Source organism: Nesoenas mayeri (genome assembly GCF_963082525.1).
Source record: "Nesoenas mayeri genome assembly, chromosome: 1".
Taxonomy (NCBI): Eukaryota; Metazoa; Chordata; class Aves; order Columbiformes; family Columbidae; genus Nesoenas; species Nesoenas mayeri.
This window is the reverse complement of record NC_137541.1, coordinates 15,770,359-15,795,874: the sequence shown is the minus strand read 5'-3', so window position 1 is coordinate 15,795,874 and position 25,516 is coordinate 15,770,359. Positions and strand designations below refer to the sequence as shown.

At 37.3% G+C, this 25,516-nt stretch overlaps 1 protein-coding gene across 1 annotated transcript in view; it reads left to right on the top strand.

Annotated features, from left to right (window-relative positions):
• Nucleotides 1–25,516, top strand: part of COG5 (component of oligomeric golgi complex 5) — a gene marked incomplete at both ends in the record, with an annotated part of 114,786 nt that overhangs the window by 72,051 nt on the left and 17,219 nt on the right. Inside the window, 4 exons of the mRNA XM_080363321.1 lie at nt 4,934–5,015; nt 7,658–7,862; nt 9,004–9,165; nt 10,600–10,699. Of these exons, the coding sequence (XP_080219447.1) occupies nt 4,934–5,015; nt 7,658–7,862; nt 9,004–9,165; nt 10,600–10,699 (549 nt within the window). The remainder of the gene's footprint in view (nt 1–4,933; nt 5,016–7,657; nt 7,863–9,003; nt 9,166–10,599; nt 10,700–25,516) is intronic.

The following is a 25,516-nucleotide window of genomic DNA, read 5'->3' as shown; positions in this document are numbered from 1 at the left end:
GACAGCAGAGGATGGAGAAGGGGAAGGCAGACCTGGGCTGTCTTGCACTGCCCGGGGGGTTGCATAGGGGCTACTGAATCATCTGAGTATCAGTGCTGGGGAATAAAGTTGTCACTGGCTGCAGGAACAGCAGTGACAATATTTTTCATTCCCAGTTTGGGCTGGTAGATTAGTAGTTTATGTGAGTGTAGTTCAGATTTAGGAGCGTTTTCACAGCAGATTTTTATGGAAAATATACCCAGTTCTGTGGCTGATCTTAACCTCCCAACCGTTTTGTAGTGGTACAAAGTATGATTTACGTGCAGATAGATTTCCTCTGCTGTGAGATCAAGAGAAAACTGTGAACAGATAATACCATCACTTCAAAAATGCTGAGTTAAATGGATCTGCTTTTGCGAGAAAAGCTTATTTTGCCATCACAGTCCTACAGTTGCTTGCAATTAATGTTCATAAATTTAATTCAGTTACATTATATATTGGGGAAAGCATGTATATGTCAACCTAAACGTTGCCTGTCCAGAGTTTTAGATACCGTCAATTACAGTTAAGGTTTTTTGTTGAAGAAAGAAGGTATTGCATGAAAAAAGGAAGCAGCATTCTATTATATTCTAAAGTGTAATAATTTCCTTTTGAGAGACCTTAAATGATGTACGGATGTTTTCTGTAGGATTTCTATATGTGTAATATGTTACTGAAACAGTTTTGCCTCAGATAACAGTACCAGACCTCTTAACTTCAAAAGGTTTATGTGGTCTCTGAGTTATTAAACACATACACTGATGGGGGGCAAATATGACAGAATGGTGACCTTTTTCCAGTGTTGTTGGTTATGGAATAGGAAGCTGTTGGGAAATGATTGCCACAGAGCTGAAAAGATAATCGGATGCAGTTCATTACTCATCTTGTCAGCTGCTCCTGCTACAAGGGATTGTATCACAAGATGTTAATCTGCTTGTGACTAGATTTCAAAGCAAGCATTTTTATTTTGGAGGGGGTGTAATTTCACATCTTTCAATGTTATTTCATTTTCAGAAGCAAGAGAAATGGAAAATTCCCAATTTAAAGTCTCAGAATATTAATTGATAAAAATATTAGTACATCCTTGTGGGTTCTGTTACAAAAATATGATGATACTGTGCAAAAAGCTATTTAGTTGCAGAAGTTGTTCTTTTTAAGCTAATGATGAGGTTGTGTATTCCTTGAAGAGTGGAAGTTCGTTAGTCTGCCAGCACACTTCAGTGGGTACTGCAGGACAACAAATAGAGGCACAAGACAGATTTGCACCAAAAATAATCCCTTCTATGCATTGAATCACTAATGTGGATGTACCCAATATGTTGTCAACCGGTGAGGGTATTGAGTGGAAATGTAGGGGAGGACCAAATTCATTGCTTACACTCCACAGATGGGGAGATGACAGGGATGCAGTTTTAGCTAGGTGACATTTTCTGAAAGTGAAAGGCCCAAAAGAGCAGTTACTTTCTGATACTGTGGGGTGTTGCTCATGGTGCTATATGGAGCATAGGGGAAGGCTGATAAACTTTCCATTACGATAAAACGAGCCAGATTTACTGTGTACATTTCAGGCAGTCAGTGCCACCCTTTTCTCTTCTACCTTCATCCTGCCTGTCGTCTTCAGTGCTTGAAGAGGTTGTCGAGTACAAGGAGAGGGACGTTCCTTTGATTTCCTGCTATGCTGGAGAAAAACACTCCTTTTTGCTACCCTTTTTTGGTGTCATTTTCTACTATTGATTATTGTCAATGGAATTGCGCACTATATTGTAAATAGTTAAATTATAATTTCCATTGTTATCTACAGGCACAGATGCAATTTCTGTTAGAATATGTGGTTTAAAAAATAAGCAGTGAGATAGTTAAAAGTACTTAAAAATAATATATTGAGTTAATGTGTAAGGAAAGAAGTTACAGGTTTAAACAAAATAAATAAATGGTTTCTGGATGCTCATGGTTGCATATGGCACTTTTTACTCCAGCAGGGTTATCTAATGCTAATGCTTTGCTGTATTCCAGTTTTGGTAGCTACAGTCCACCCACTTAAATACCCCCTGGTGTATGCGTAGGCAACAACATTCTCTAGTTCCTGCCACAAACTCTTACGCGGTCCTTTGTGTGCTGTTAATCAGCAGCTATATTTCACCTCCAGAATGAGTGCATCTCAACACGGGACAAAGTGGAGTAGTGTATCTTATATTGTAGAAGCAACCAGTAATGACTCTGTAGACAGCGTTTTCAGTTGATCCCAAACTGGGGCATTTATGATTTTTTCCCCTAAACATTTTTGACTGAGTAGTCAATCAGTATGAGATGTTATTTGGATTTTCCGTGTAGCTTTTCACCTCCTTTCTCCTCCTCCATGATACAGCAGTTAGCCAAGACATGAGAGCCTTCTTCACTACAAAATTCTCATACAGTTAACGAACCATTTGTCCAGGTCAGAAGTCAAATGCTAATGGGCAGAGGCTTAATTGCTGCAGCTGCAGCTAATATGCAAGTGCTTACACGAGTACATATGTATATATGTCTGAATTGATATTATGTATATATATAGATACCTACAGAAGTTACAGATTTTCACAAAAACATTAAATGTCATCACGTGTTATTTGTCACTGTGTTGATTCTGACAATTAGGATAGAAATTGCAATGTGGGGGGACTACGTGCAAGTTCATTTTCAAGGCCCTTTAATCATTGCACTTTGTGCTGAGACTGTGACAGAGGTGTAGTTGGTGATTACAGTAATGAAAAAAAGCTGTTTGAAAGTGCTCTGTAAATATTTTTCCACCTCCATTAGATCATTTAGAAATTGAATTGAGTTACCATGCTGAATAGGCAAACATTGTTCCAGGCTGGGATACAGAATATGAAAGCTAATTAATTTACTCCATAGTTGATGTGAAAGGCCATTTGTTTTATAGAAATTTTCATGTTTTAGATGTGAAACTGTGAAATGAAGAACTGAGTAATTTCATGTTTATGCTGTAGTAATACCTCTACAAAAAAAACCCAAAGATATTTTATGCAGTACACCTTCTGAATCATTGTCTAATATTATCATTTTAGTTTGCCCATTTATGAAAATCAAGCACAATTTTACAGAAAATACAAACATAGCTATAAAATAAATTACATCAGTTTCTAAATCCATCAGTGTCCTCAAGCAGCCAAAAATGAGATTCCATCATCTCAGTTTATTTTAGAATTCTATTTTAATTTTCATACGTTTTACAAGCATGAGTCCAACAGCATAAAAGATGTTCTCTCTCAATTCTTAACACATAAATTTTGTATTTCTTTTAATATCTTTAGAGATAATGGGTAGGGCTGGATGAATTCATCATCTAATCTCAGAATTTGTTTAAGTATTCTATTTTATTTGATTTTTTCAGATGCCTCCATGTACTTTTGGCCAATTTTCAGATTTTAGATCTCAGTTCTTTAAGATGATAGTTTTGGAACTGAGACTTGAACTTGCAGTCTTTCAATGACCAGCTCTTCAAGTGGGATGCAGTGGTACCCTGTTAATGGATGACATTCCAAACACCATCATTGCTTTGTATGTTATTGCCAGTGTGAGTCAATACAGTGCATTCTTTCTTCCTCTGTCAATTAATTTTGGAGTAGCTGGACTTTTATATTTGACAGTTAATCTCCTTTCTGTGGTGCTGGACAGAGCAGTTGAACTGACATTTTAAAAGGGCTCCTCTCATTAATAAGAACTAGCATTGTTTGGGTTTTGTTGTTGTTGGCGGTGGTGGGTTTTTTGGTTGTTTTTTTTTTTGGTCATAGTGAAGTCACTGGCAGTGCCAAAAGAAAAGCTGAGAAAACGCACCCCTCTTTGACAGTGATTTCAGTGTTGAGCCCTTTGCTGAAACCCATCTTTAGCTGTGAATGTTGTGCTTTGATTTAAAGCCTTGGATGTTTCAGTGTGGGTTCAGATGGAAGCAGCCAAGTGGCAGTGTAAGATCTTCAGAACCGCTGACATTTGTCATAGTTCCAGTTTTCCATTCTGAGCACTTTTTGCTGATTATCATTACTATAGTAATTTGGTGAAACTGGGTAATTTATACAGTGGGGTCAATCCATTACCCTGTGTACCATGCAATGAAGAAAGTTGTTCTGTCCAGAGCGAGCATCCCCTTGCCATGGAAACACTGGACAACCCTGCAGCTATCCAGCTGGTGGGCAGGACAGGGTACCCATCGCCATCTCTTGCAGTTTTTTTTATCTCAAACACACAGAGAGGAAGAACGCAAAACACAGAAAACAAAATCATGCTTTAGTGCTTGAACATAAGTTCAGGGTATTGGGGAGAGTAAGGAAACAGCCTTCTGCTTCTTGTGCATCCTTTTCGCAAGAATGCGCCTCCCTGTTTCCACTCCTGACAGCAAACAAGGTGGTGGAGAGTCAACTGTGAGGTTCACTGTATTTTCATGTGCTTTACTTTTTTCGAAACAGGAAACTGTCCTGTGTGGAGCAGAGCAGTGTGTGCTGGGTTTAGTCCCTGGTCAGTGTTGGCAAGTGTGTTGCGATGGCAGTAACAGCCATTGCTGTGATGGATCAGCACGAGAACCCCTATGGAATGAGAAGGTCCCTGCAACGCAAAGAGATTTTCTAACGTGTCTCCTGAGGTGCACAGCTTTGATCTACACTCATGCCCATAGAGAGCTGGGAGCATTTCTATCAGACTTAAAGGAAAATACACCATTTGAGACAAGACTGAAGCTTTTACTTTTGTTTTCTCCAGTATTTTTTCCAGCTTTAAACCTGAGGAAAACTTCTCAGACTTCATTTACTTAGTTTTTGTTCTCAGTGATGGTAGAACATCTTTGAGTGGAAGCATTTGCATTGTTTAAAATTATTTGAAAATAGTATGTTTTGAAACTTGTCTTTCTTTTGTTCCTTGCTATCAGGATGGCCAGTCTGACATTTTGTACAAATTTTGGACTGCAGTAACGCAGACACTTTCATCTCAGTTTCAGTCAGCAACAGACTGTAAGTATTCAGTATAAATGATTTGCAGTGTGCTCTGTAGCTATTTTATATCTCATTTCAGTAAGCCCTTTGCTCATTGTCTCCTCACTAGAACTATAGCAGAGCTTCACTCAGTGTGTGGTCTCTGAATTTAGAACTTCTTGGTATAGTAACCAAACAGGGGGATCCTCAACTGTGGCTGAATTTTCAGAAGGTAATATTTTCTACTTCATTAAGTAGCCATTGTCTTATAACAAAAATGTATTTTTGCAGGCTGCATGTGGAGATAAAAATCCTTGGAATAGCACATTATACTTCCCAAGGTGAAGTGGGTTTGCCAAATTCAAAAATAGTAATTTGATTTTAAAGAACAGTTCAGTTTACAGATATATAAAGGGTGAGTGTCAGGAGGATGGAGCCAGGCTCTTCTCGGTGACAACCAGTAATAGGACAAGGGGCATTGGGTACAAACTGGAACACAAAAGGTTCCACTTAAATTTGAGAAGCAGCTTCTTCTCAGTGAGGGTGACAAAGCCTGGAACAGACTGCCCAGGGGGGTTGTGGAGTCTCCTACTCTGGAGACATTCAAAACCCACCTGGACGCCTTCCTTTGTAACCTCATCTGGGTGTTCCTGCTCCAGAAGGAGGATTGGACTAAATGATCTTTTGAAGTCCCTTCCAATCCCTGACATTCTGTGATTCTGTGTGATTCTGTGATTCTTATAGTCTTTTTGAACAGTGATCAGTTGCAAACATCTGATTTTAGCCATTTTTGGATACCTTTATAAGTAGGAGTTGAGTTTCTTCAAAATTATGTCTGGTCTAAATATAAATTGCTGGTGTTCTGACTATACACAATATTCTTTACATATGTAATATGTAAATAGCAGATACAATCAAGGAATATTAAATAAAAATAAAGTATAAACATACTACAGTACTATTACCTGTTCATGCTAATGCAGCATGCAGTTGGATCATAGGTGAGTTTGGTGCTTTCATAAATGTATCTTTAATGTTGTATACAGCATATAAAGTCTATTTTTTATTCATACGGGTAAAGTGTATAAGATTCGCATTTATCTTTGTGATCTCAGCTGTTGCATTGGCCCTTAAAAACTTGGTCCTTCCAGGCTTTATAGCAGCAGTAGAATTTTAAGGAACTAACTGGCTGATTCATGTTCAGCAGTTGCTAAGTAACTAGATGATCCCAAAAGAAAATGTATTCATCTTGTATTAAAACATATTAATTTTACTGTTTGCCTTACGGATTACTTTAACAGCTCTATGAACATACCCAGAATCTCATCTGTTCAAACTGAACATGTGCTACCTGTTTTCAGCACTTGGGTTTAAGATTGTAAAATTGTGACATCAGTTAATGGGATCAATCAACATTTTGGAAGTAAGGGAACTCTCGCATTCTGTCAGCAGTACTTTGTCTGACAGCTATTCCATAATATTTTATTACTTATGATTTTTCATCTTGTTTTCTCTATAAGCATTTAGAGGGAACAGTTGGATTTTTGAACTGTGAAAGAAGTTTTTGTTTTACTACAGCTGAGTTTTGGGGAAAAAGTCTACAGCGAGTAGACTTTTTCATTTAGGTGACACATCTATATATAAATGTTCATTTTTAACATATAAATTCTAAGTAATTGAATCCAGTGACATCAGTCACAGACCTCTGGATCATATAGATCAGCAGAAGACTAGACAATATCAGAAAAATAGTGTAAAAATAGGAATTCATGGCAGTTTACAGAGTTTGATAAAGGATCGTTATCTGCTTTTGTGAGGCTGGGACAGGCTTCATAAACAGAGCCTTGTGACCTAAAATAACTCTGTGTTTGATAATAGATGTGAATCCTCCCATATTCAAAATTAGAGTATATTTAAGTTGAAGGGACAGGCTGGGTGAAATGAGGCAGATCTCTGGAACCTGAAAAATCAGCGAATGGATGGAACAGTGTTAATCTCCTAATGTAGTGGGAAATCCGTAAAGTATGAGTGATGTTAGGTCAAGATTAACATCAGTTGCTGGAGCAGTTGTACATTTGTTTCATTTCCTGTTACCTGCCGCAAGCCTTTCAAGCCTGAAAATAGCACTGATTTTTCTGCTGGCTTTGTCATTCTTTATTTGTCAAGTTTAGGAATTACATTTTAGGTGCCTTGTTTTAAGAAGCATGTATAAAAGCATATGCCTCCCTCATCAGACTTTGACTCATAGAAGTTATCTTCGTCTGTTTTTAATGGTTATCTTCAAAGTTACACAGCCCCAAACTTTTTCCCCATCAAGCTATTGTTAGAAAATCTCTAGATTTAGAGAGTTCTAATCGGACTTTGGCCTCAAATAAGAGTGATAATTAAGTTTGATACCAAGTGTTGCACAACCATGATTAGCATCTTTATTGTACAAACTAAGTTTTCCATGTCCAGTCTTCCAATTCTGGATTTTCTGCTGCTGCTTTAGATATGTGCCATTTAATGTGATAACTCATGCCACTTTGAAATTAATTGTAAATATTACATAATTAATACTAAAGATAGGATAACATTGTATATCATTCATTGATAGAAATGCAAAGATACAGATTGTTTATATGAATCAAAAAAACAGTTTAAACTTAGCAGTGCATATTGCTTACTGCTTTATTTTGCAGCCTCTATGTTTCTGAAACAAGCTTTTGAAGGAGAGTACCCCAAACTACTGAGGCTTTATAATGACTTGTGGAAGCGCCTTCAACAATATAGTCAAAATATTCAGAGGAATTTTAACACAAGTGGAACTACTGACCTCTTTACTGAACTACAGCAAATGGAAGAAGATACACAGGACATCTTCATGCAGAAAAAACAAGATTATGAGTATGTATTATGAACTCTAAGGCAACAAAATGTAAAGCTTTTCACCCTGCAAAAACACAGAATATTTTTAATAACCTAGTGTTATTCAATTTGTCAGAGTGGGAAAAGTTTAAAGGGTTTTTTTTTTCCTCTTGCAGTGGTTGGTTTAATACTATTTTAGAGCTGCAGGATTTTCATTAGTTTATATAATCAACAGTGTTGGGTTGTCTTTCACAAAGTCCCTGATTTTGGAACTAGTTTTATCTTTTTGTCTCTTTGGGTGAAAAAAAAGAGCAGAATGCTATAAATTCAGTTTTGTATGTGTCGCAATTACGGCACTAGCTTTCTCTTAACGATACTGCAATCACTGGCGTGTGACAAATGCTCAGTTTGTTATGATTCACAGTTTTTATGTTTATACATCGTAGAATAAACATGCTGAGTGGTAGATATCAGATCAAACTGGAACAGGCTCATCAAGTCTATTAGAACTTCTAGACTTACCTAAGATAAGATGAATATTTTATGTGAGATTTCTATTGGCTTAAATATGTTCCTGCGCAGTCAGGGGGACATTTCTCATTGACTTCAATGGAAGCAAAGTAAAAAGTTCACCAAACTTCTGACAGTGAGGTAAAATATTTAAGAGAACTACTGCTTATGCATTTGCACAACTAGAAGTACTAAAGACTGAAGCTTATTAAAGGTAAATTGAACAAGAATCTTTCTATTTGAAGCTTTCTATATGCATACCTATACCAGGAGATACTTTTTTTTGTAAAATATGTCAAGTACAAGCTATCAGCTAATGAAGTATGTGAATATAAAACGGACTTCATTGCAGTTCTGGGTATCTTGGTATTATTTTGCAGATGTTTTTAGCACTGTTTGTCTCAAGAACACCTTGAATTAGGGATTCCATGTAGGTCTTACAGAAAGTACTAAGAACTGTATTGAACTATGCAGAATGGCTCCCTGACTAGTTATGTGGTTCAAGTGAAAAGCAAGGTGCTCTACACTATTAAAATATTTTCAAGTGCCTATGTTTAAAGAGCAGAAAGAAGACCCAGGTGCAATACTGCAAAGTCTATATCATCTGGAAAGATTCAATGCTATTGTGTATTTTAATTTAAAATGTATTCATTTTGTCTTATGCTCACAGTCCAGAAAAGGCCTTGAAAGATTCACTGCAACAATACGAAGCTGCTTATTTGTCAAAATCTTTGTCTCGACTCTTTGACCCCATCAATCTCGTCTTCCCTCCTGGAGGTCGGAATCCTCCTTCTTCTGATGAGCTCGACAGCATCATTAAAACTATAGCGAGGTATGCAGATATAATACATTGAAAAATGTACTCTTCAACATGTTTTTTCTCATAAGTTACAATTTTATAAATGAGACTTCCTTAGCAGTGAAAGATTGATTACTCTTTAGTTATGAAACTGGTTAGTGTAAAAATTAAGTCAGGATATGGAATGGAATGGAATGGAATAATATTTCAGTTGGAAGCGATGTACAAAGATCATCTAGTCCAACTGCCTGACCACTTCAGGGCTGACCAAAAGTTAAAGTGTGTTGTTAAGGGCATTGTCCAAATGCCTCTTAAGCATCTGGAAGAGAAACTTCACACATACTGTAAATGTCTGATATCTTAATTATCCTGACTTTGTCAAAGGGAAGATGATAGTGGCTTGGCTGCAAGTGATAATACCTGATGTAAATATTCTGTTAGAGTGAAACAGCCAGGTAATACGTAAAGAGAACTATTCCAGGAAGGTTTTGTAGAATGAGATGCTTCAATTACCAATGATGTGTTTTCCCTCATAAGGTTTTGGAAAGGACAACTCTGTTTAATACAGTCTGGAAATGACGGGCAGTATTCACAGTTTGTGTGTGTGCAGTATTAAATACCGACACTGAACTTGTGACTGGGAGATGAAGATATGCAGAACGTGCCTGTTGGTGTGGTTGTTGTTATTTTGCTCCCTGCAGAGAAGAAGGGGAAAAACCACGAAAATTATGAAATTTCAGCTGAATTTTCCAGACTGACCTTTAGCTAATGATGTTTGAGGCCCTGCAGAGTTCACGGAGAAGGTTATTCCTACATCAGGGTGCCTGGTGTCTCTCCAGCTCTTGGGAGAGGTTAATCTCATCACAAGCCATGTGATGGTCCCTGTGCTTCTCTGTTTTCAGTAGAGCATTTATTAATGCAGCCCCAACCGATGGAGATCTGGGGCGGCTGCATGAACAAGAAATACTGGAAGTGATTTAGAAGTATTTTGCTTCTTCCATTTGTTCCCTGTCGTTCCTTTGGGGCCTCTGTTTCTATAAAGGATTGCCTAAAACACAGCTTAGCAGTTGTGTCAAGCTGAGGCGTCCCCTGGGTATTTCTGCACAGCTCATGTAATTCTAGAGTTGAATAGCTGTGTATTCACCTGTAATGTTTGAAGGCTGCTGCCAAAGCTTGAATGTAGTTAATTGCAGTCAATATTTTTGAATGGCTTACTAATAGTGATTTCATACTGAAGTGTCATTCCTAAACTTTGCTCATTTTTACTAGAATAGGAACACTGCACATAAAATTCCCAAATGACTCGTTAAATCGTAAACTGAATTACGGTGCTTAGAAAGACTTGGTTGTATGTGTTACTCTCTCTAAACTGATGTGCCATGTAACTACATATTCGTAGTTAATTCTTTATCAATTAAATACAGCGCTATGTAGTTGTTAATTAATATTTGTAATCTTTGCTTCCAGTGAGCTAAATGTGGCTGCTGTTGATCCAGACCTGAGTTTAGCTGTGGCAAAAAATGTGGCAAAGACCATTCAGCTCTACGGTGTGAAGTCTGAGCAGCTTGTAAGCAATTTTTAATTCCTAAAAACTCGTGTTTTTCTATGTCCAATGTTCTGGGTTTTGTGGATTTTTAACATAACAGTAAAGCAATCTAGATAGACAAAACCTTCAAATTGGCTTTTCATTGTAGCTGGAAACATTTTCACTTAAATTCTGCTTTCAGATGAACACAGTCTATTGGTAGCAGTAAAATTTTGTCTGTATAACTCCAAATTGAATTTGCCATATAAATTTAATAAAAATCAAAATTGTAGTTCTTGTTAAGTAAAATTAAGACAGTTCCATTTGGTTAAATACTTACCAACATTTGATATTCCATCAGCTGCATGATTCATTGTCATTATGATATTAAAATCTGGACTATTCAAATATATTTTTTCACTATTTGCAACAAAAATTGGGCATTTTTCCATATATTTATTATTTGACGTACATTTAACTGACCATTGATTTGTCTGCATATCTCAAACACTTCTAGTCATTTGCCATGCACTGTTATCTAGTGTTAACTGAATAGAGGAAGGTTCCCAAAGCCTTATCCTTTGGGTAAGGATCCTCCAAAAGCCAACGGATAGTACAGTACAGTGAATGTTGTCATATGAAAAATTAATTTGTAAGATCAACAATTTTCTTGTGAAGTCTGTTGCTGAAATTTTAATGCTTTTCTTATGAAGAGATGAAAATTATTTTTTGCAATACGCAGACCCACAAGAAGTGACTGCTTGTATTTGTAAACCAGTTTTTAACTTAACATGAATTCTGAAAGCAAACTCAGAATCCGGTGACACTCATTTACTTTATTGTTCTTTTAAAGAGAGATACTTGTTAACCATTTTGTGTAACAATTGGCTACAAAACATAGCAGCAATTAAGTTAGTATGGATTCTGTTTACCTTTTAGACACCTGCTGTCTCTGAATAGCTTTAAATAAATTGAAATTCAATAAGACATACCTTATTTACCATGTCTGTTGACTGAATTGTATTGGCAGTTTGCAAACTAGTGTATGGAAGAGGAATGTAGGCGGAGCAGCATCAAGGCCATAAAGAATATTTAAGATTTTGAAATAAAAAAGTGTTTGTATTATTTTGCTGTGTATTTGGAGCGTAATGCTTAAGTTGGGTGTTTTGTTAAAGACAGCCAATCATGGTTTCATAATTTCAGAGTGAAATTTGCTCATGAAAGAAATCAGGATTTTTAGTAGGTTGCAAGAGTCATCGTGAGTAAAGCTTATTACACTTGTGTCCCTATTTATCATGGATTGTGGCACCAAATACTGGCATTCAGCTGGAAAAAAGACATATCAGCTGTAACAGTGAAAGCACCAGGGTCTGTTGTGCTCATCATCTCTGTCAGAGTTGAATCTGGGCAGTAGCTTGTTCGAAAGCACACATCGTTTTGTGATCAGCCAGCTGACACATTCTTAAGAAATGCTGAGCAAAATGGGTATGTAGAAATAAGCTGACAAGTATATGATGTGTGGCTTTGTATTAGCTGACCTTAAACTAAAGGAGCATAGAAGTAAAGAGGGAGTCTGAGCCCTTGAACTTCTTGATATTGACAACTGAAAATAAAACCTGAAACTTTGAAAAACTGACTGGTTTAGTCAAACTGGCAGAATAAACGTGAGTGTCCTTCAAGAATATACCTGCAAATTGTAAAGCGATATCACAGAATCAACTGTTTATCACACAGCTGCTTTTTTATCTCTCTTTTTTTTTTCTCTCTTTACTTACTGATACACGTTACAAAACTAAATGTTGCAGGACTCAACAGAGTTGCCAAGCCATAGGTGTATGGTGCCATCAATAAGTGCAAAAATGTCATGCGTAGCCTCCAACTGCCTCTCCACTTCTCCCGTGCTGTGCTTGCCAGCCCTGTGGATATAATCTAGAATATCTTAATTTTTTTTTGTACCTATTTTTGGGCAGACAGATTGAGGCTGAGATGTGTACCATGTGTAGAACAGGAGCTATGTCAGACAGCACTGTTTCATTATGTTTTAGTGGTGTAGCCAAGAATGCAGTCTTCATTCAGTCTTGCAATCCAACTTGCAACAATGACTTTGTGAAGCTGAGCAGGGTGACCATGGAACATTTCCTCTCAAATGCTTCGTTTCTGATAGATATAGTAGAGCAGTGCTAAAGATGGAAATTTAATTTCCTGGAGGAATTCACAATTGACTTCTTTTCCAAATTAAAAGTAAACAAAAGTATCTCAGAATTCTCAGTGAACAAAGATTGGGGAGAACTTTTAAGAATCATTAGAAATTTTTTTTTTTTTTTAATATCGTAATATTGATGGTAGATTTGAATGGTGAAAAACTGAAATGTGCAGTCCTAAAATGTTGAGACATTCTGATGTCAGAGTTTTCATTTATTCAATTTCACAAAAAAAGGAATTGTGATTCATTACGATTTCATCGCTGTTTCTCCAGTTAGCTTAACATAGGACGATAACAATAAAAATGTTATTCATGACTCAAAGATTTTGCTTTTGAATAAAAGCAGCATCTAGCAATCCGTGTATATAGTACTAAAACAAAAACAGGTAAGAAAAAATGGCCTTTTCCTGTGAATCCAAAACATATGTTTGTGTTACTTGTGACTTTGTATATTCCTGGCTTTTGGTTTTCTGCTTTCCACACACCAAGAACTTGCTGTTGCTGTGCCTGAGACCTGTTCTCGTATTAACCAGTTCAGATTATTTCAGAGAAGATATAAATAACCCTCTGTAAGCAGTAGGTAGATATATTCTGCAGTTGGGTGAATCTTTAGCCAATTCCTTGCTGATGCTTGATGTGGTTGGTTTATGCCATGAAGAATTCAGAAAAATTGTCCTAATTTCACTGAGTGTGATTGCAGATGTTCTTACTGTACAGGGTTTGAAGGGATAATTATACATTGCACTAAATTAAAAAAAAATCTGTTGTTTTAAGAGTATTATCTCTCAACTTTATCACCCATCCTGTGTTTTGTTAGGTGATGCTGAGGAAGGGTGCTTGGTATGTTTTCTCTTTACCGTTATTATTTTGTCTCTTCTTATTCACTTTTTCTCTAAATCAGGCAGCCCAATCATCTTCATAATGATTACAGACCTCACGAGATTTTAGTTCAGTCACCATTTCTACATCCTTCTCATTCCAGATTGGAAGAGAGATCAACAAATCTTATCATCATGTTTCGGATAAGAGCAAAATTTTTCTCTTCTGCGTTTGCACGTTGTAATCCACTGCTTACTTTTTTACATGACTGCTTACTGACCCAGATTTTGTTCAGTAGCCACTTTTTCATACAAGTGCCTTAGCCCACATAAAAAAGGCTGTTAACTTTTCTTCTTGATTTGAGAGTTTTCCAGAGGGGTCATCCATTCCTATTTGCAAATACCCCAAGTTACCCATCTTGACTGACACATATAACACGTTGTGCTCTTGTTTAGCTGGCCATGTATATGTATATCTATTTCTTTATAAATTATGTACATGTACCATGGAAGTTCTAATATTTTCCTCCTGTACCCCTTTAGATTGTCTTGCATAACCCCTATGGTGCATGCACCCCACTTTGAAGACTAGTGCTCTAGGTAATACTCTGCAATAATCTTCCATAAGAAGGAGTGAATAGATTTTGGCATATTTGAAAAGATGCCTGATTGATTGCAGAAGTCTTTTAAATTCATGTTTTATTTCATTTGTATGCTGCTTTAAATTGGATTTCTTATTTATGTATACAAAAATGAAAATGATAGTCACCTGTAGATTTGAAGTGATACAAAACTGTATTTCCCCAGTCGATTATCTATTATTTAGTCATTTACTGAGATGAATTTTAAATGTTCTTGAAATGTTGTGATTTCTGTCATAATTAAAAATCTCTTTGTTGCAACTTTACAATAACTTTGTTTTGGTTTGCCTGTTGATAGAGCTCTTTCTCGTACTGATACTTAGAGCTGGATGTCTTGGCAGAGAGAAGTCATGAAACACTGAGGGTTAAAAGCTCTGAAACTTTACAAGACATGTAATTTTGCCAACAACCAGAAAAATAAATTGCAAGATCTGTTGTCCTTATAGAGATTAAAGATGAAAGAGCCCTATTTGGTCATCTAATCTATTCCCTTCCCAGCACGGGACTATTCAAACAATATTTATTGTTAGGGTTTTTGTTGTGTTCTTTCTGCTTTTAGAGTGATGATTTCAGTTACTGCTTATATTGTGAGTGAAATGTAAGTACTGTACGTTCTCTTACTTTTTGCTATTTCTGTTCAGCTTGGCATGTGGGTGGATTGAAATACACTAACACACCCACCAAGTGCACAGAGATGAAATGTGTTGTGCTGTGAACGTGAAAATGCAGTTGTTTAGAGAAGATGTGGTTCTCCTACTTTTTGATCCTGGAGACCTCTACTAGGTTCCTCCCTGGAGTTACAGTCATCCTGTCAGACTGTCTTTACTAATTGCAATCAGAGTCCCACAGCAATCCTTCCTGTCTTGTCTCCTGGATACTGTGCCTTGCTGCCTCCTCCTGCCATCGGGCATCACTGTCAGAGACCAAGTGGCCTGGTATCTTTTGGCCAATAAACAGTCAATGTGCAGAGGCAGAATTATAAAAATCAGGTTGCCCACTTGCTTTTCAGAGCAGATGGAGGCGATTACACTGGCAAATTCTGGTGGGTCAAACTATCTTGAAAAGTGTTTTTATATGTGGGTTTGTAATGGTAAGCTTACATGATGTAGGCAAACACAAACTCACTCTGCTCTGCGCCCAGATGGCAGGGCACATTTTAGCTGCACTCCAAGCCAGGGTGGCCAGCTCAGCCTTAACACCTTGCTGAGCATAACACCATTCAGCCTGGAGCACAAGCAGAGCAAGTTCATGTCTGCTTCAAGTACAGGCAAAGCAAGAATGGCCATGTTATGCTAGGCAGATTTATCCTAAGGTTAGGGCAGATAAGGCTAAAATCAGTGGGAGCTGCGATTGTCTATAATTGGAGAGATTCCCAAAAATGGAATATTGTATTTATGGAGTAATATGTTTCAGAAAAGTTTGTTTAAAAACAAAGGAATCTTTCCAACAGACAAGAGGCTGCAGGTAGATGATATAATGGGGATCTTCCCCACTGTCAGACTTGTAAGCAATCATAAAGAGGAAGCACTCAGAAGATGGAAAAGGAGAGTGGGTGTAATGAGGGAGCAATGAAATAGAGAATTTGAATAGGTTTTTTATTCCCTTAACTAAATGTGGTTGGACTTGTGTCATACATCTTACAGAAGCTAATTAATTAGGTGGAGGCCTGAAATACAGCCTGTAGGCAGTGCTCTGGGAGAGCTACTAATCCATCCTTTGCCCACAGCTCATGGTGGAGGCTTGGCTTCTCATCAGGATTTTATCCTGGGCAATGGTTGTGGGATTTTCTGATTGTCAGGTTTTGCTAGTATAAGCCACTTGGAAATTTTTAAGCACTGTATGGAGAGCAGAGTTCTTCCTGGTGTTTTGAAGAATTCTTCCCCAACCTTAAGAAAAATTAAGGTGACACTTGGTGTACTTTATGTATTTTAAAGTTAAAGTGCTAAAGGCACAGTAATAGAACTGATTTTTGAGATTAAAGAGAAGACATAGGTTCCTCAAAAATTAGAGTCCTTGCACCAAGGTTCAAGTAGTTGTCCGGTGTCCTCAAAGCGTAGCGCATTGATTCACATATTGAAGACCACTGGTACTGGACATAGCAAAAGGCAGAATGAGAAGAAAACCTGCTACTCTGATCCCAAAACCAATGAATCACTATACACCAGGGACACAAAGAAATTTGTATGGATTTTCTTTGGTAAATTAGGTTTTTATATTCTGGGTTGTTTTGAGGGAAAAGTCAGAATCAGCTAATATCTGTGATAGAGGGTAGGCAACCTCTTTCTCACTATCGGTAGTATAATGATCTTTATCTACATTTACTTAAGTAAATATTTGAGTTATGTAATGTTATACATGAGTTTAGAATGCACACCAGTTGCAGAGGACCAGCCAGTAATATGAGCAGTACTGTGCCGATACTCAGCCAAGTACAAAAGGTTCTTGGGAAATATCTGTGAAGCTTTGATTCAGCCTCTTATTGTTTTTCAATGCAATGGTGAAACTGGATTCCAGATGTTGTAAAATAATTCTGAATGTTTATTTGGATTAATGTTTAAATGTAAAGTGAGTCTGACATAAAAATTCTATAATTAAAACTAATATACATTCTCTTGGAACTTTATTCTGAGGGTTTACTGAGATCTATGTTTCAATTAACTGGTACTAAATAGTGTAACTGTGGCTGTGTTATTTTAAAGTATTATTATCTGTCATAATGATGAGAAAAGTACTTGATGACAGATGTTTTTAGTGCATTATTGCTTAAGAAAGTAAATACTAAAAAAGAGCATAGGAAATAGAAAAAGGTAACAATTCATTGTTGTTTCAGCCACTCCTTCAGAGTCAAACACTAATATATCCCAGTCACTCACTGCTTGTCCCCAAATATCATTTACTTTTGAAACTGAGAGTGGATATGGAAGGGAAAACATAAATGTCCTCAGAAGAGCGAATTTAAATAAGTAAATAAGCTTGGTCTCATCTGTTTGAAGGCAAATTTGTATCATCAGGGCTTGTTGTGATTAACGTTGGCTTCACTTCAAGGATCAGCAAAACCTGTCTGGTTTTGCTGCAGAAAGGCCACGCATTTAATCGCTCCACACTGTCACCCTGATGTTTGCGTTAATGTCTGCCTCTCTCAGTTGGGAGCATAAGCTCTCAGTAAAGGTTTATGACTGACACTCAGGACTTAATTTGCCACCCACTCTGTGTCTCCAACACAGGATGTAGCAGTTATGTCTGTGCTGGTGAGCAAAAGGTGCGAGGGAACATTCCCGGGCCTGGGCCTGCTGGTGCAGGACGGGCCGCATCATGGCTGCAGGGGCTGCCCTTACTGCAGCGCCCGTTTGGGGATGGTCTCTGCAGTATTGCCTCCCCTGAGCTGTGGATGGAAGTTATTTGAGAGATTGGTTGCTGGTCCAGGCCAAACACTTGAAAATGGCTGTCCTGACAGCGTGGCGGTACAGATGACCATGTGCCAGATCCAGGAGCCTTTCCTGGCACTGTCAGGTTTACTGCTATGGGTGTAGCCAATGTGTGAATGAGACTGAATGAGAGCGACGTGCAAAATCTGTTCAAGAGGAAGTTTAAAATGCTGACAGATTGGTGTAATTTTTTTCTTGCATCTGGAATTCATACTTTCTTACTTCTGATGTAAATAAATCTCTAAGGCAAAAGTTAGGAGATGCTGATTTCTTCTATGGTAACATTGCTTTTGGCCTTAAGATTTTCTTAGATTGCCAGAGCTGTAAAAGAGATGCTTTCCTAAAGATGTTTTTCGATCTGTAATGCTTGTCAGCTGTGCTTGACTTATTTTCAAATAGCATTTGGTGTTTCTACCAGAGTATAAGCCCTTGAAAAGAGCACAGTTGTCTGTGGTGGTGTGGCTAGTTGGTGACTCCAAGTATTGTTGGACGGATGCAAGAACATTCTTGGATTTTAACTCTTTTCAGGACTGTAACACTTTCTTCAGGTAGCGTTCTGTTTCTTTGAGTCAACTCAGATGACACCTTTTTGGACGTCAGTGCAACCAACCCCTTCTGTAATTTAATATTCTATTTTTAGTGAATGCAATGGATGGAGATACAGGCTGAGGAGCATCTATCTATCTGTCATGTTCACATATTTTTAGAGCACTGATCTTTGTAATGCTGATCAGCACCAAATGCATTACATAAGATTAGCATCAAAATATATATAATGGAAAGCCAGCTCTGCTGCAGTTGTTCTTAAATTATTTTTAGTATTGCCCACAAAACTTGTGTGGCTCAGTGCATCATCTTGCCATTGTGCTCTGTCTCTGCTCTATAGGAACCATTTTTAAGGATGAATTTCTGTTCTCTCAGATGTTTTCAGTGCTTTCTGAGGCTTCAAATAAGAGTGTCAGTCAGTGGTACACGTTACAAAGATTTTAATAAATGCCCACTTTCCAGTAGAACTGAGACAAACAATTTATCTCTCATGTTACTTTAATCCAGCTTATATTTGAACTTGTGATTTACAAGTGCAAGATTCCAAATTCTGCTTTTCTTACATCTTCAGCTACTGTTGTGTTCTTTAAAGCTGCTCAGGTGGCTTAATCTTTTGCAGTTCCTCATAATGATCTTTTCAATTTTCCACTTTTAATGGATATTCAGCATTAATATATCCATTTTAAATAGCTCTGGTCCACTAGCTAGCCATTTAGAATAGCTTGAATAGATTATTTGGGAGGGTTTTTGAGTTTAAAGAAGTAGACTGTGAGAAAACATACCATATTCTTCTCACAGTAATCTAGAAAATTGATTTTTGTCTTTCAGATTTTCTGAGAAAAAAGCTGATCCTGATCCTTTCCTTTGAGTATATTTAAAAAACTAGCTTGTAATTACTGAGGTTTAAAATAAACCTCAACTTTCTGCACATCCATCCCATCATCGTAACTCTTTGTGATATTGTGGTAGATGAGTCTTGATTTTTTTCATGATTTCTTTCATTGTGGGTTTATGGTGCATCTCATCTATGATAGTCAGTAGAAAATAGTCTGCTGGTTGTTTTTTAGTGATGTAGTTTGGAAAGCGTAATTCTATCATGCCACGGCTTCGCAGATCATCCAGGATCTCTCTTCCTGAGATTACAATCAAATGTGCTCTGATCTTGGTTTATATTTTTACTGTTTGAAAACAATCTCTAATGTATTCGTGCTTCTCCTTGTTTTGTAAACCTTGTTGCAATAATGAGGATGAGGAACGAAAATGCTAGAACACCCGATGAAATAGAAAAACAACTATTAATTCAGCTTAAACTCTGAGCCGAGAAAGAGACAGCATCTTTACGAGGAATTTTTGTAATGTCATTTGTAGAAGAAAAAGTGTCTGTCATGCTTGATCAGGGCAATGAAGATTTAAATAAGCTGTTTTCAGTGAATTATTTAGATGATAAGCACTATGAATGGCATATTTTTGTCCAGAATCTAAAAGGCTAAGTGTATTATAACTGATGCAGAGGCTAAATTGGAACATCTTGGCTCAATCAGTGAAGTTGTTAAGAAAAGCAGAAATGCAAAGAAAGATGGGATTTTAAAGTTAAAATATTGCAATGATAAAACAGTTGGATGAGAAGGATCCGGTCTTTGTCTTCTCTGAGTATTAACAGAGACAGGAAATTTTTGTGAACCTTTCGGTCTATACTTAGTGGTTGACTAGGAAAAGGCAGAGAGGGGCTGGACTACAGTTCTCCATAGATTGTGCCCCTGTCTGCCTAGTGGCCAGGAAAAATATCTGTAACGTGTTGCAAGAAAGGAAGATGTTGATCTAGGAGAGGTGTAATTTTGGTTTCCTCTTAGGGGAAATGAAAACAATTAAGACCTCATTTACGGAAAGCATTTGTTGGGTTGGCTTTTATCATAGGTATTCCTAAGGAGAAATGTACCTTACACCAAACAAAACCACTCATTTAATTGCTCATTTAATTTATACAAATTCCTCAAATGAAATATGCTACAGTAGCAACAAAAGAGATGTGAGCTACATTTCTGTTGGGATGTTTATTGATGTTTACTGGCATAACTGTGGTTTGGGGTATCTGCATCGTTGGTTGTTTTTGTCCACCCATCCTCTTATCTGACATGGCTAAATTTAACTAGCTGAATAATGCAGCAAAGCAGGGTGAACAGGGTGGAGATGGAGAGAGAAAAGATTTCCTGGAATCAGACTCTTCCAGTGAAGGGAAAATACTGCTCATGCCCTGGAATTTGGCACCAGCTTTAAACTCCAGCAAAGTTCTGAGGACTGTGGTGGTTTTGAATTGAAAAGCATGATGAATTCTCATTGTAATGACATAAAGTGAATTTCTGATTGCCTTTTTTATTATGTGATCTTACAAGAACTAATCTGTGTCTTGTATTAGATGGTGTTATATTGAATTGTGAGCTTTCATTTGCGGGTGAATCACTATTCAGGACATATTCCAACAATGAGATTTGTCTGACAGTTCCAGGGAAACGTATCTAGTCCTCCTGTCTAAATGTCGAATATTGTGAACTTTGCGTGGAGGTATGAAATGTAATAAGCTCACAAATCATCAGGAACAGTAGTGAAATGACACTTTAGGAAAGGTTTTCTGTAAATAACAGGTCAGTTACAGTGGTGTAAGTAATGTGAAAGATTATATTTTCCCCAGTTCAATTTGACATATGTGAATTAATTGTATAATATTATACCAGTACCTTGAAGACATGGTGTTACTGTCATTGAAAAACTTGTATCTGTGCTATTTAAATGAGAGAACCCAAAAAAATGAATTCAATATTTGGCACATTAAAGGAATTCATTAATAGGTATTTAAATAGAATATGTGGGAGGCTATTATGTACTTAAATAATTTCAGAATAATTACTGTTTGACTGTGCAGTAATAAAAGCTAAAGATGGCAGTAGGTCTAATTTAAAAATAATCAGAAGTCAGCTAAGGTTTTGTAATTTTTTTAATGTAAAGATCAGAAGAGGTTTGTTAGAAGAGTCAGAAAGAAGCTGCTTATATTGGTCAGAGAGTACTTAGAAATTTCAAGCTGATAAGTCCCTTAAAAAAGCATTAAAAAATTTTAAAAATGGAATTCAAAATCTAGAGGCGAAAGCTGCATTAAAAAATAACTTCATGAAACATTGACTTCATTCTCATGTTGTCTTTTGCTGGGTAGATCGTGACTCACATAACAAATGTGTGATTTTTTTAAATTTTTTTTTTTAATGAGATACTGGCTGAACTCCAGAAATAATCATCCAAGCATGAAAGGCTGCCTTGGGAGTACTATGTACTTCAGTTTGTCTTGCTGTGAAAGTGGTTAAAAGGCTTCTTTAGATCTAGCATGTAATTTTGCTAAAAGGTAGAAAAAGAGCAAGAATGCACAGTCCTTACACTATTTTGTTACAGGGCACTCTATGTTGTTTCATACCAGATGAAATTATATGATTCAGAAATCGATTTGGTTAAATATATGTTGATATGGTAAAGGCTTTGGAATTCTGCAATTTTGGGACAACTCTAACAAGTGTTTGACAGTGTAAAGCTCATTTATAACCTTCTGCAGGGTAGAAGTGTTCTGATCTCAACGCCTGGACTTGATACCAAAAAAGGCAGATGGCAATTAAATAAGTTGATTATACAGGGTGTTTCAAAAAGATGGACCAAATTTCATGGTGGCAACATGTAACAATTACACAAAAATTTACAAATGGGTGAATGAGTTATCAAGTTTCCGAAAACTTTTTATAAATGTTTATGTTCCCTCCACTTGCTGTATGGGCAACAGTGAGACAACAGTTGAATTTGTGTATGGTGATTTCAAACTGGGTCCATCTTTTGGAAATGGGCTGTATTTTTTATTTGTAGGCGAATGTCACCCTGTGGTGTTGGGCCCGTCTTACGTGTCTTGGGGATGGATATCTGCTCTTCAGCTCTGGAGGTGCATTCTCAGGGGTTGGTTGGGACCAACAGCTGTTGGAATGGCATATAAAATATGATTAATCATTCAGTCATTAATCTGGCAAGTATGAAAAATTCAGTAAACTGTTAGAGGTATCAGGATCAACACACATTGTCCTTGAAATCCTCGTCAGACTTGGGTAGCTGGATAAACGTGAGGGGAAAAAATGTCCCAACACAAGGAGCATAATTTTCAGAAGTTGAGAAATGATTCTGAGTGCTTCAGGTTCAGGATTTTCTGAGATTCCTTTAAGGAACTGGTTTCAGGTGCTTTCTGAGAGCAGAGTTGCTTTAAAGCATCTCATTATTTAACAACCATGAACCATTACTCACTTTTTATTATTTGTACAGTGCATTTCTTCTCAGATGATTCAAAGTCTTAGAGATAAATCTTGTATTTTCTCTTACAGAAAGACTATTTGCTGCTTCTATTTAATCGAAAATATTAAGGAAGTAAAAATAAACAAACAAAAAAAACCCAAAACCAAACCCCCACCACCAACAGTACAAAATACCTCCAAGAGAACAGTTTGATGATTGCTGTTGTTCCAGCATGAATAGTATGAGCACAGTATCCAGTGTTTTTTCTTGGTCAATGACTTAACAGTCCCTTCAAATTTTTCTCCCCAAAATAACGATTGTGTTTTCTATAAGATTATTGAATGCCTTTACCATAGAGCTCCTTTTCTATATTCCTAGAATATAAAGTTTTCATGTTTCCGAGGAAGCTAAAAAAAACCTCAACATATTCTGGAAGCTACAAGAATGTCCTGAGGGTGCTATATAAATGTTTTTATGTACATTTTAAATTATTGCCTGCACTCACAACTTATTGCTTTCTTCGTGTCTTGAAATATTACTTGTTCTTTGAAAAATAAGAAGCCATTCCAAGAACATAAGTTCTTATTTATGATTTATTCTTAAATTTTAGTTGATTTTTTTTTAAAGCATTTATTAAGCATTTATTCATTTTATCTTTATCAGTCAAGGACCTTATTTTCCCCAACACATTCATTAAAATCCTACACTTTGAACTTCTTAATGATGTCTCTTCCTTTTGCAAATTGTCCCCTAAGTAGCTAATACATGAGGTGGCGTAGCTAGCGGAGTTCAAATTGTTTTGTGTATTTCTGCTAAAGAGTGTCATATTTTTGCAAAAAGTAGCAAACTGATTCTGTTGAACTTTTGCGTTTCTTAGATGGAAAGAGATTGTAAAAGTCTCCTTCTGCCGTATGAAAAATGTTAAACCTAATAGTAAATCATCCCAACTATTTGCAGCTTACAGGAGGCATCCCAGGGCCAAGCCCTATTGACTCAGAACCTCTGTAAGTGGATTCTGTGCTGTATAAGAAGCTGTTATGATCAGGCAGGAGGCCAAGCGCCAGATGGATTGATCGCTTTCTGCCAGAGGTACGGCCACATCAGCTGCCTCTGCTAGGGATGTATTTATTCTTGGAAATGTCAGCGTGACGATTGGAGTTCAATTTGTGCCATCAACACACATTAGTCTCGTGATCCCAGAGTAAGATCAAATGCCTTGTTGAGAGGCCCTGCTCTTGTCTTATTTTGATTTAAGGTCTTCTCCTTACTTCTTCTAAATTATGATGCTGTTTCCTGCTCTTCGGAGAGTGGGTTTGCTGAGGCTGTTTTAGAGTAGAGAAATCAAAGAAATGGAGTTTTCCAAAGCTGTCAATAAGGATGCACACAACATCTTAGTTACTTAGTAGGAAACTGAACTTCTTCACAAAATGTCCTATCTGTGAAGGGAATGATAGCCACCTGTTGAAGGAGGGCAAGTTAGTCACTTGGAAACACTAAACAAATTATAGGAAAAGATGTATCAATAGTCTGAGCTTTTCTACAAGAAAAGGCAGACTCAGTTAGCATTTTTTATAACCCAAGGGAGAACTGATGATTTGATTCACGTCCTAATCTAAATTCTACATCCATTTCTTCATGGTGAAAACAAGAATTTAAACCCAAAGCAATATTATCATAGCACATGTCTCAACATGTGAGATAAAATCTATGCTGTTAAATTACACATATTCTTAGGTATTAAACATAGAAAAGTATAAAATCCAGAACACTTGATCTGGTTATTTCCAAGGCATGTTTCCAAAGCAGGTCTATGCAAGGGGATGCAAATACATTTATAGAGTGAGAATACATCTGACAAGGCTTCAGGCAGTATAGCTCCCTGTATGTATCTGCAGTGCTGCTTTAGATCCATTTTATAGTGAGTGGAGGGAAATAGGTGCAGACAAGGTTCATTTACTCCCTCCCTAAAGCAGGGTGTCTAAAATAGGCTCTCCAGATTACTCCATGAGTTGCTTATTTCTCTGCTTTGTGGTTTCCTGCACGTGGTCAGGTGAATCATTCCTGAAATTTTCTGCATAGGGCAACTTACTGACCCAGTACAAGGCACCTGCAATCTCTGCAGGTGAAGCAGCATAACCACATTAGTGTACTGAAGGATACCAACTAAAAGAAACTGTTTTCCAGAAGGACTTCTGCATTGGGTGACAGCATAGTGCCAGTCACGGCTTTCAGTTTCTCAACCATGTCAGGCTGAAGCAAGTCAGGTGGCTTTCAGTTATGTTGCTCCTCTTCCTGACACATTTTTTTGTCTCTTAGCTTCTACAAGTGTCTTTTTTGGTTCAGTAAACCACCCAATCCTCAGTTTCTACTGATAATGATTTTTAAAAAAAGAAGTCTGAAGTCTTCTAGGCAACTTCTTCTAGCTAGTTAGCTATTGGATTGAATCTGCAAATTTCAACCTCCTACCTTAGAGAAAGTCCTCATATGCATGTCAGATAGTACCTCCAATGTTTCTTTCTCATTTTAATTTAACAGCTGCCCTTTGAGTTTTCTTGAAATGCGGTATGGGACAGAAGCTCACATTCATATTCTTGAGGGTACCACAAGACACAGCCCTTGTCCTAGTGCCTGGATGCATGATACAGAAGTCCTGGCTGATATTTGCTGGTGGGAGACCTCTCTCCTCTCTTCCTCAGTAGCATCTCATGTTGCCAGTGTGCTGGTATCTCATGCTGGCAAAGAAAGCTCATACAGACATGTCACCCCTTGTAGAATTGCCACTTGCAGGGAAATGGGGTGCCTGTGCTTTGCCTAGTGGCCATGAAATTGCTGTAAATAGTAGACAGGCTTTGAGGTAAAAGAATTTAGCTGTCTAAAGTGACAAGTGTAAGAAATCAATTGCTACACTTGAAAACTAG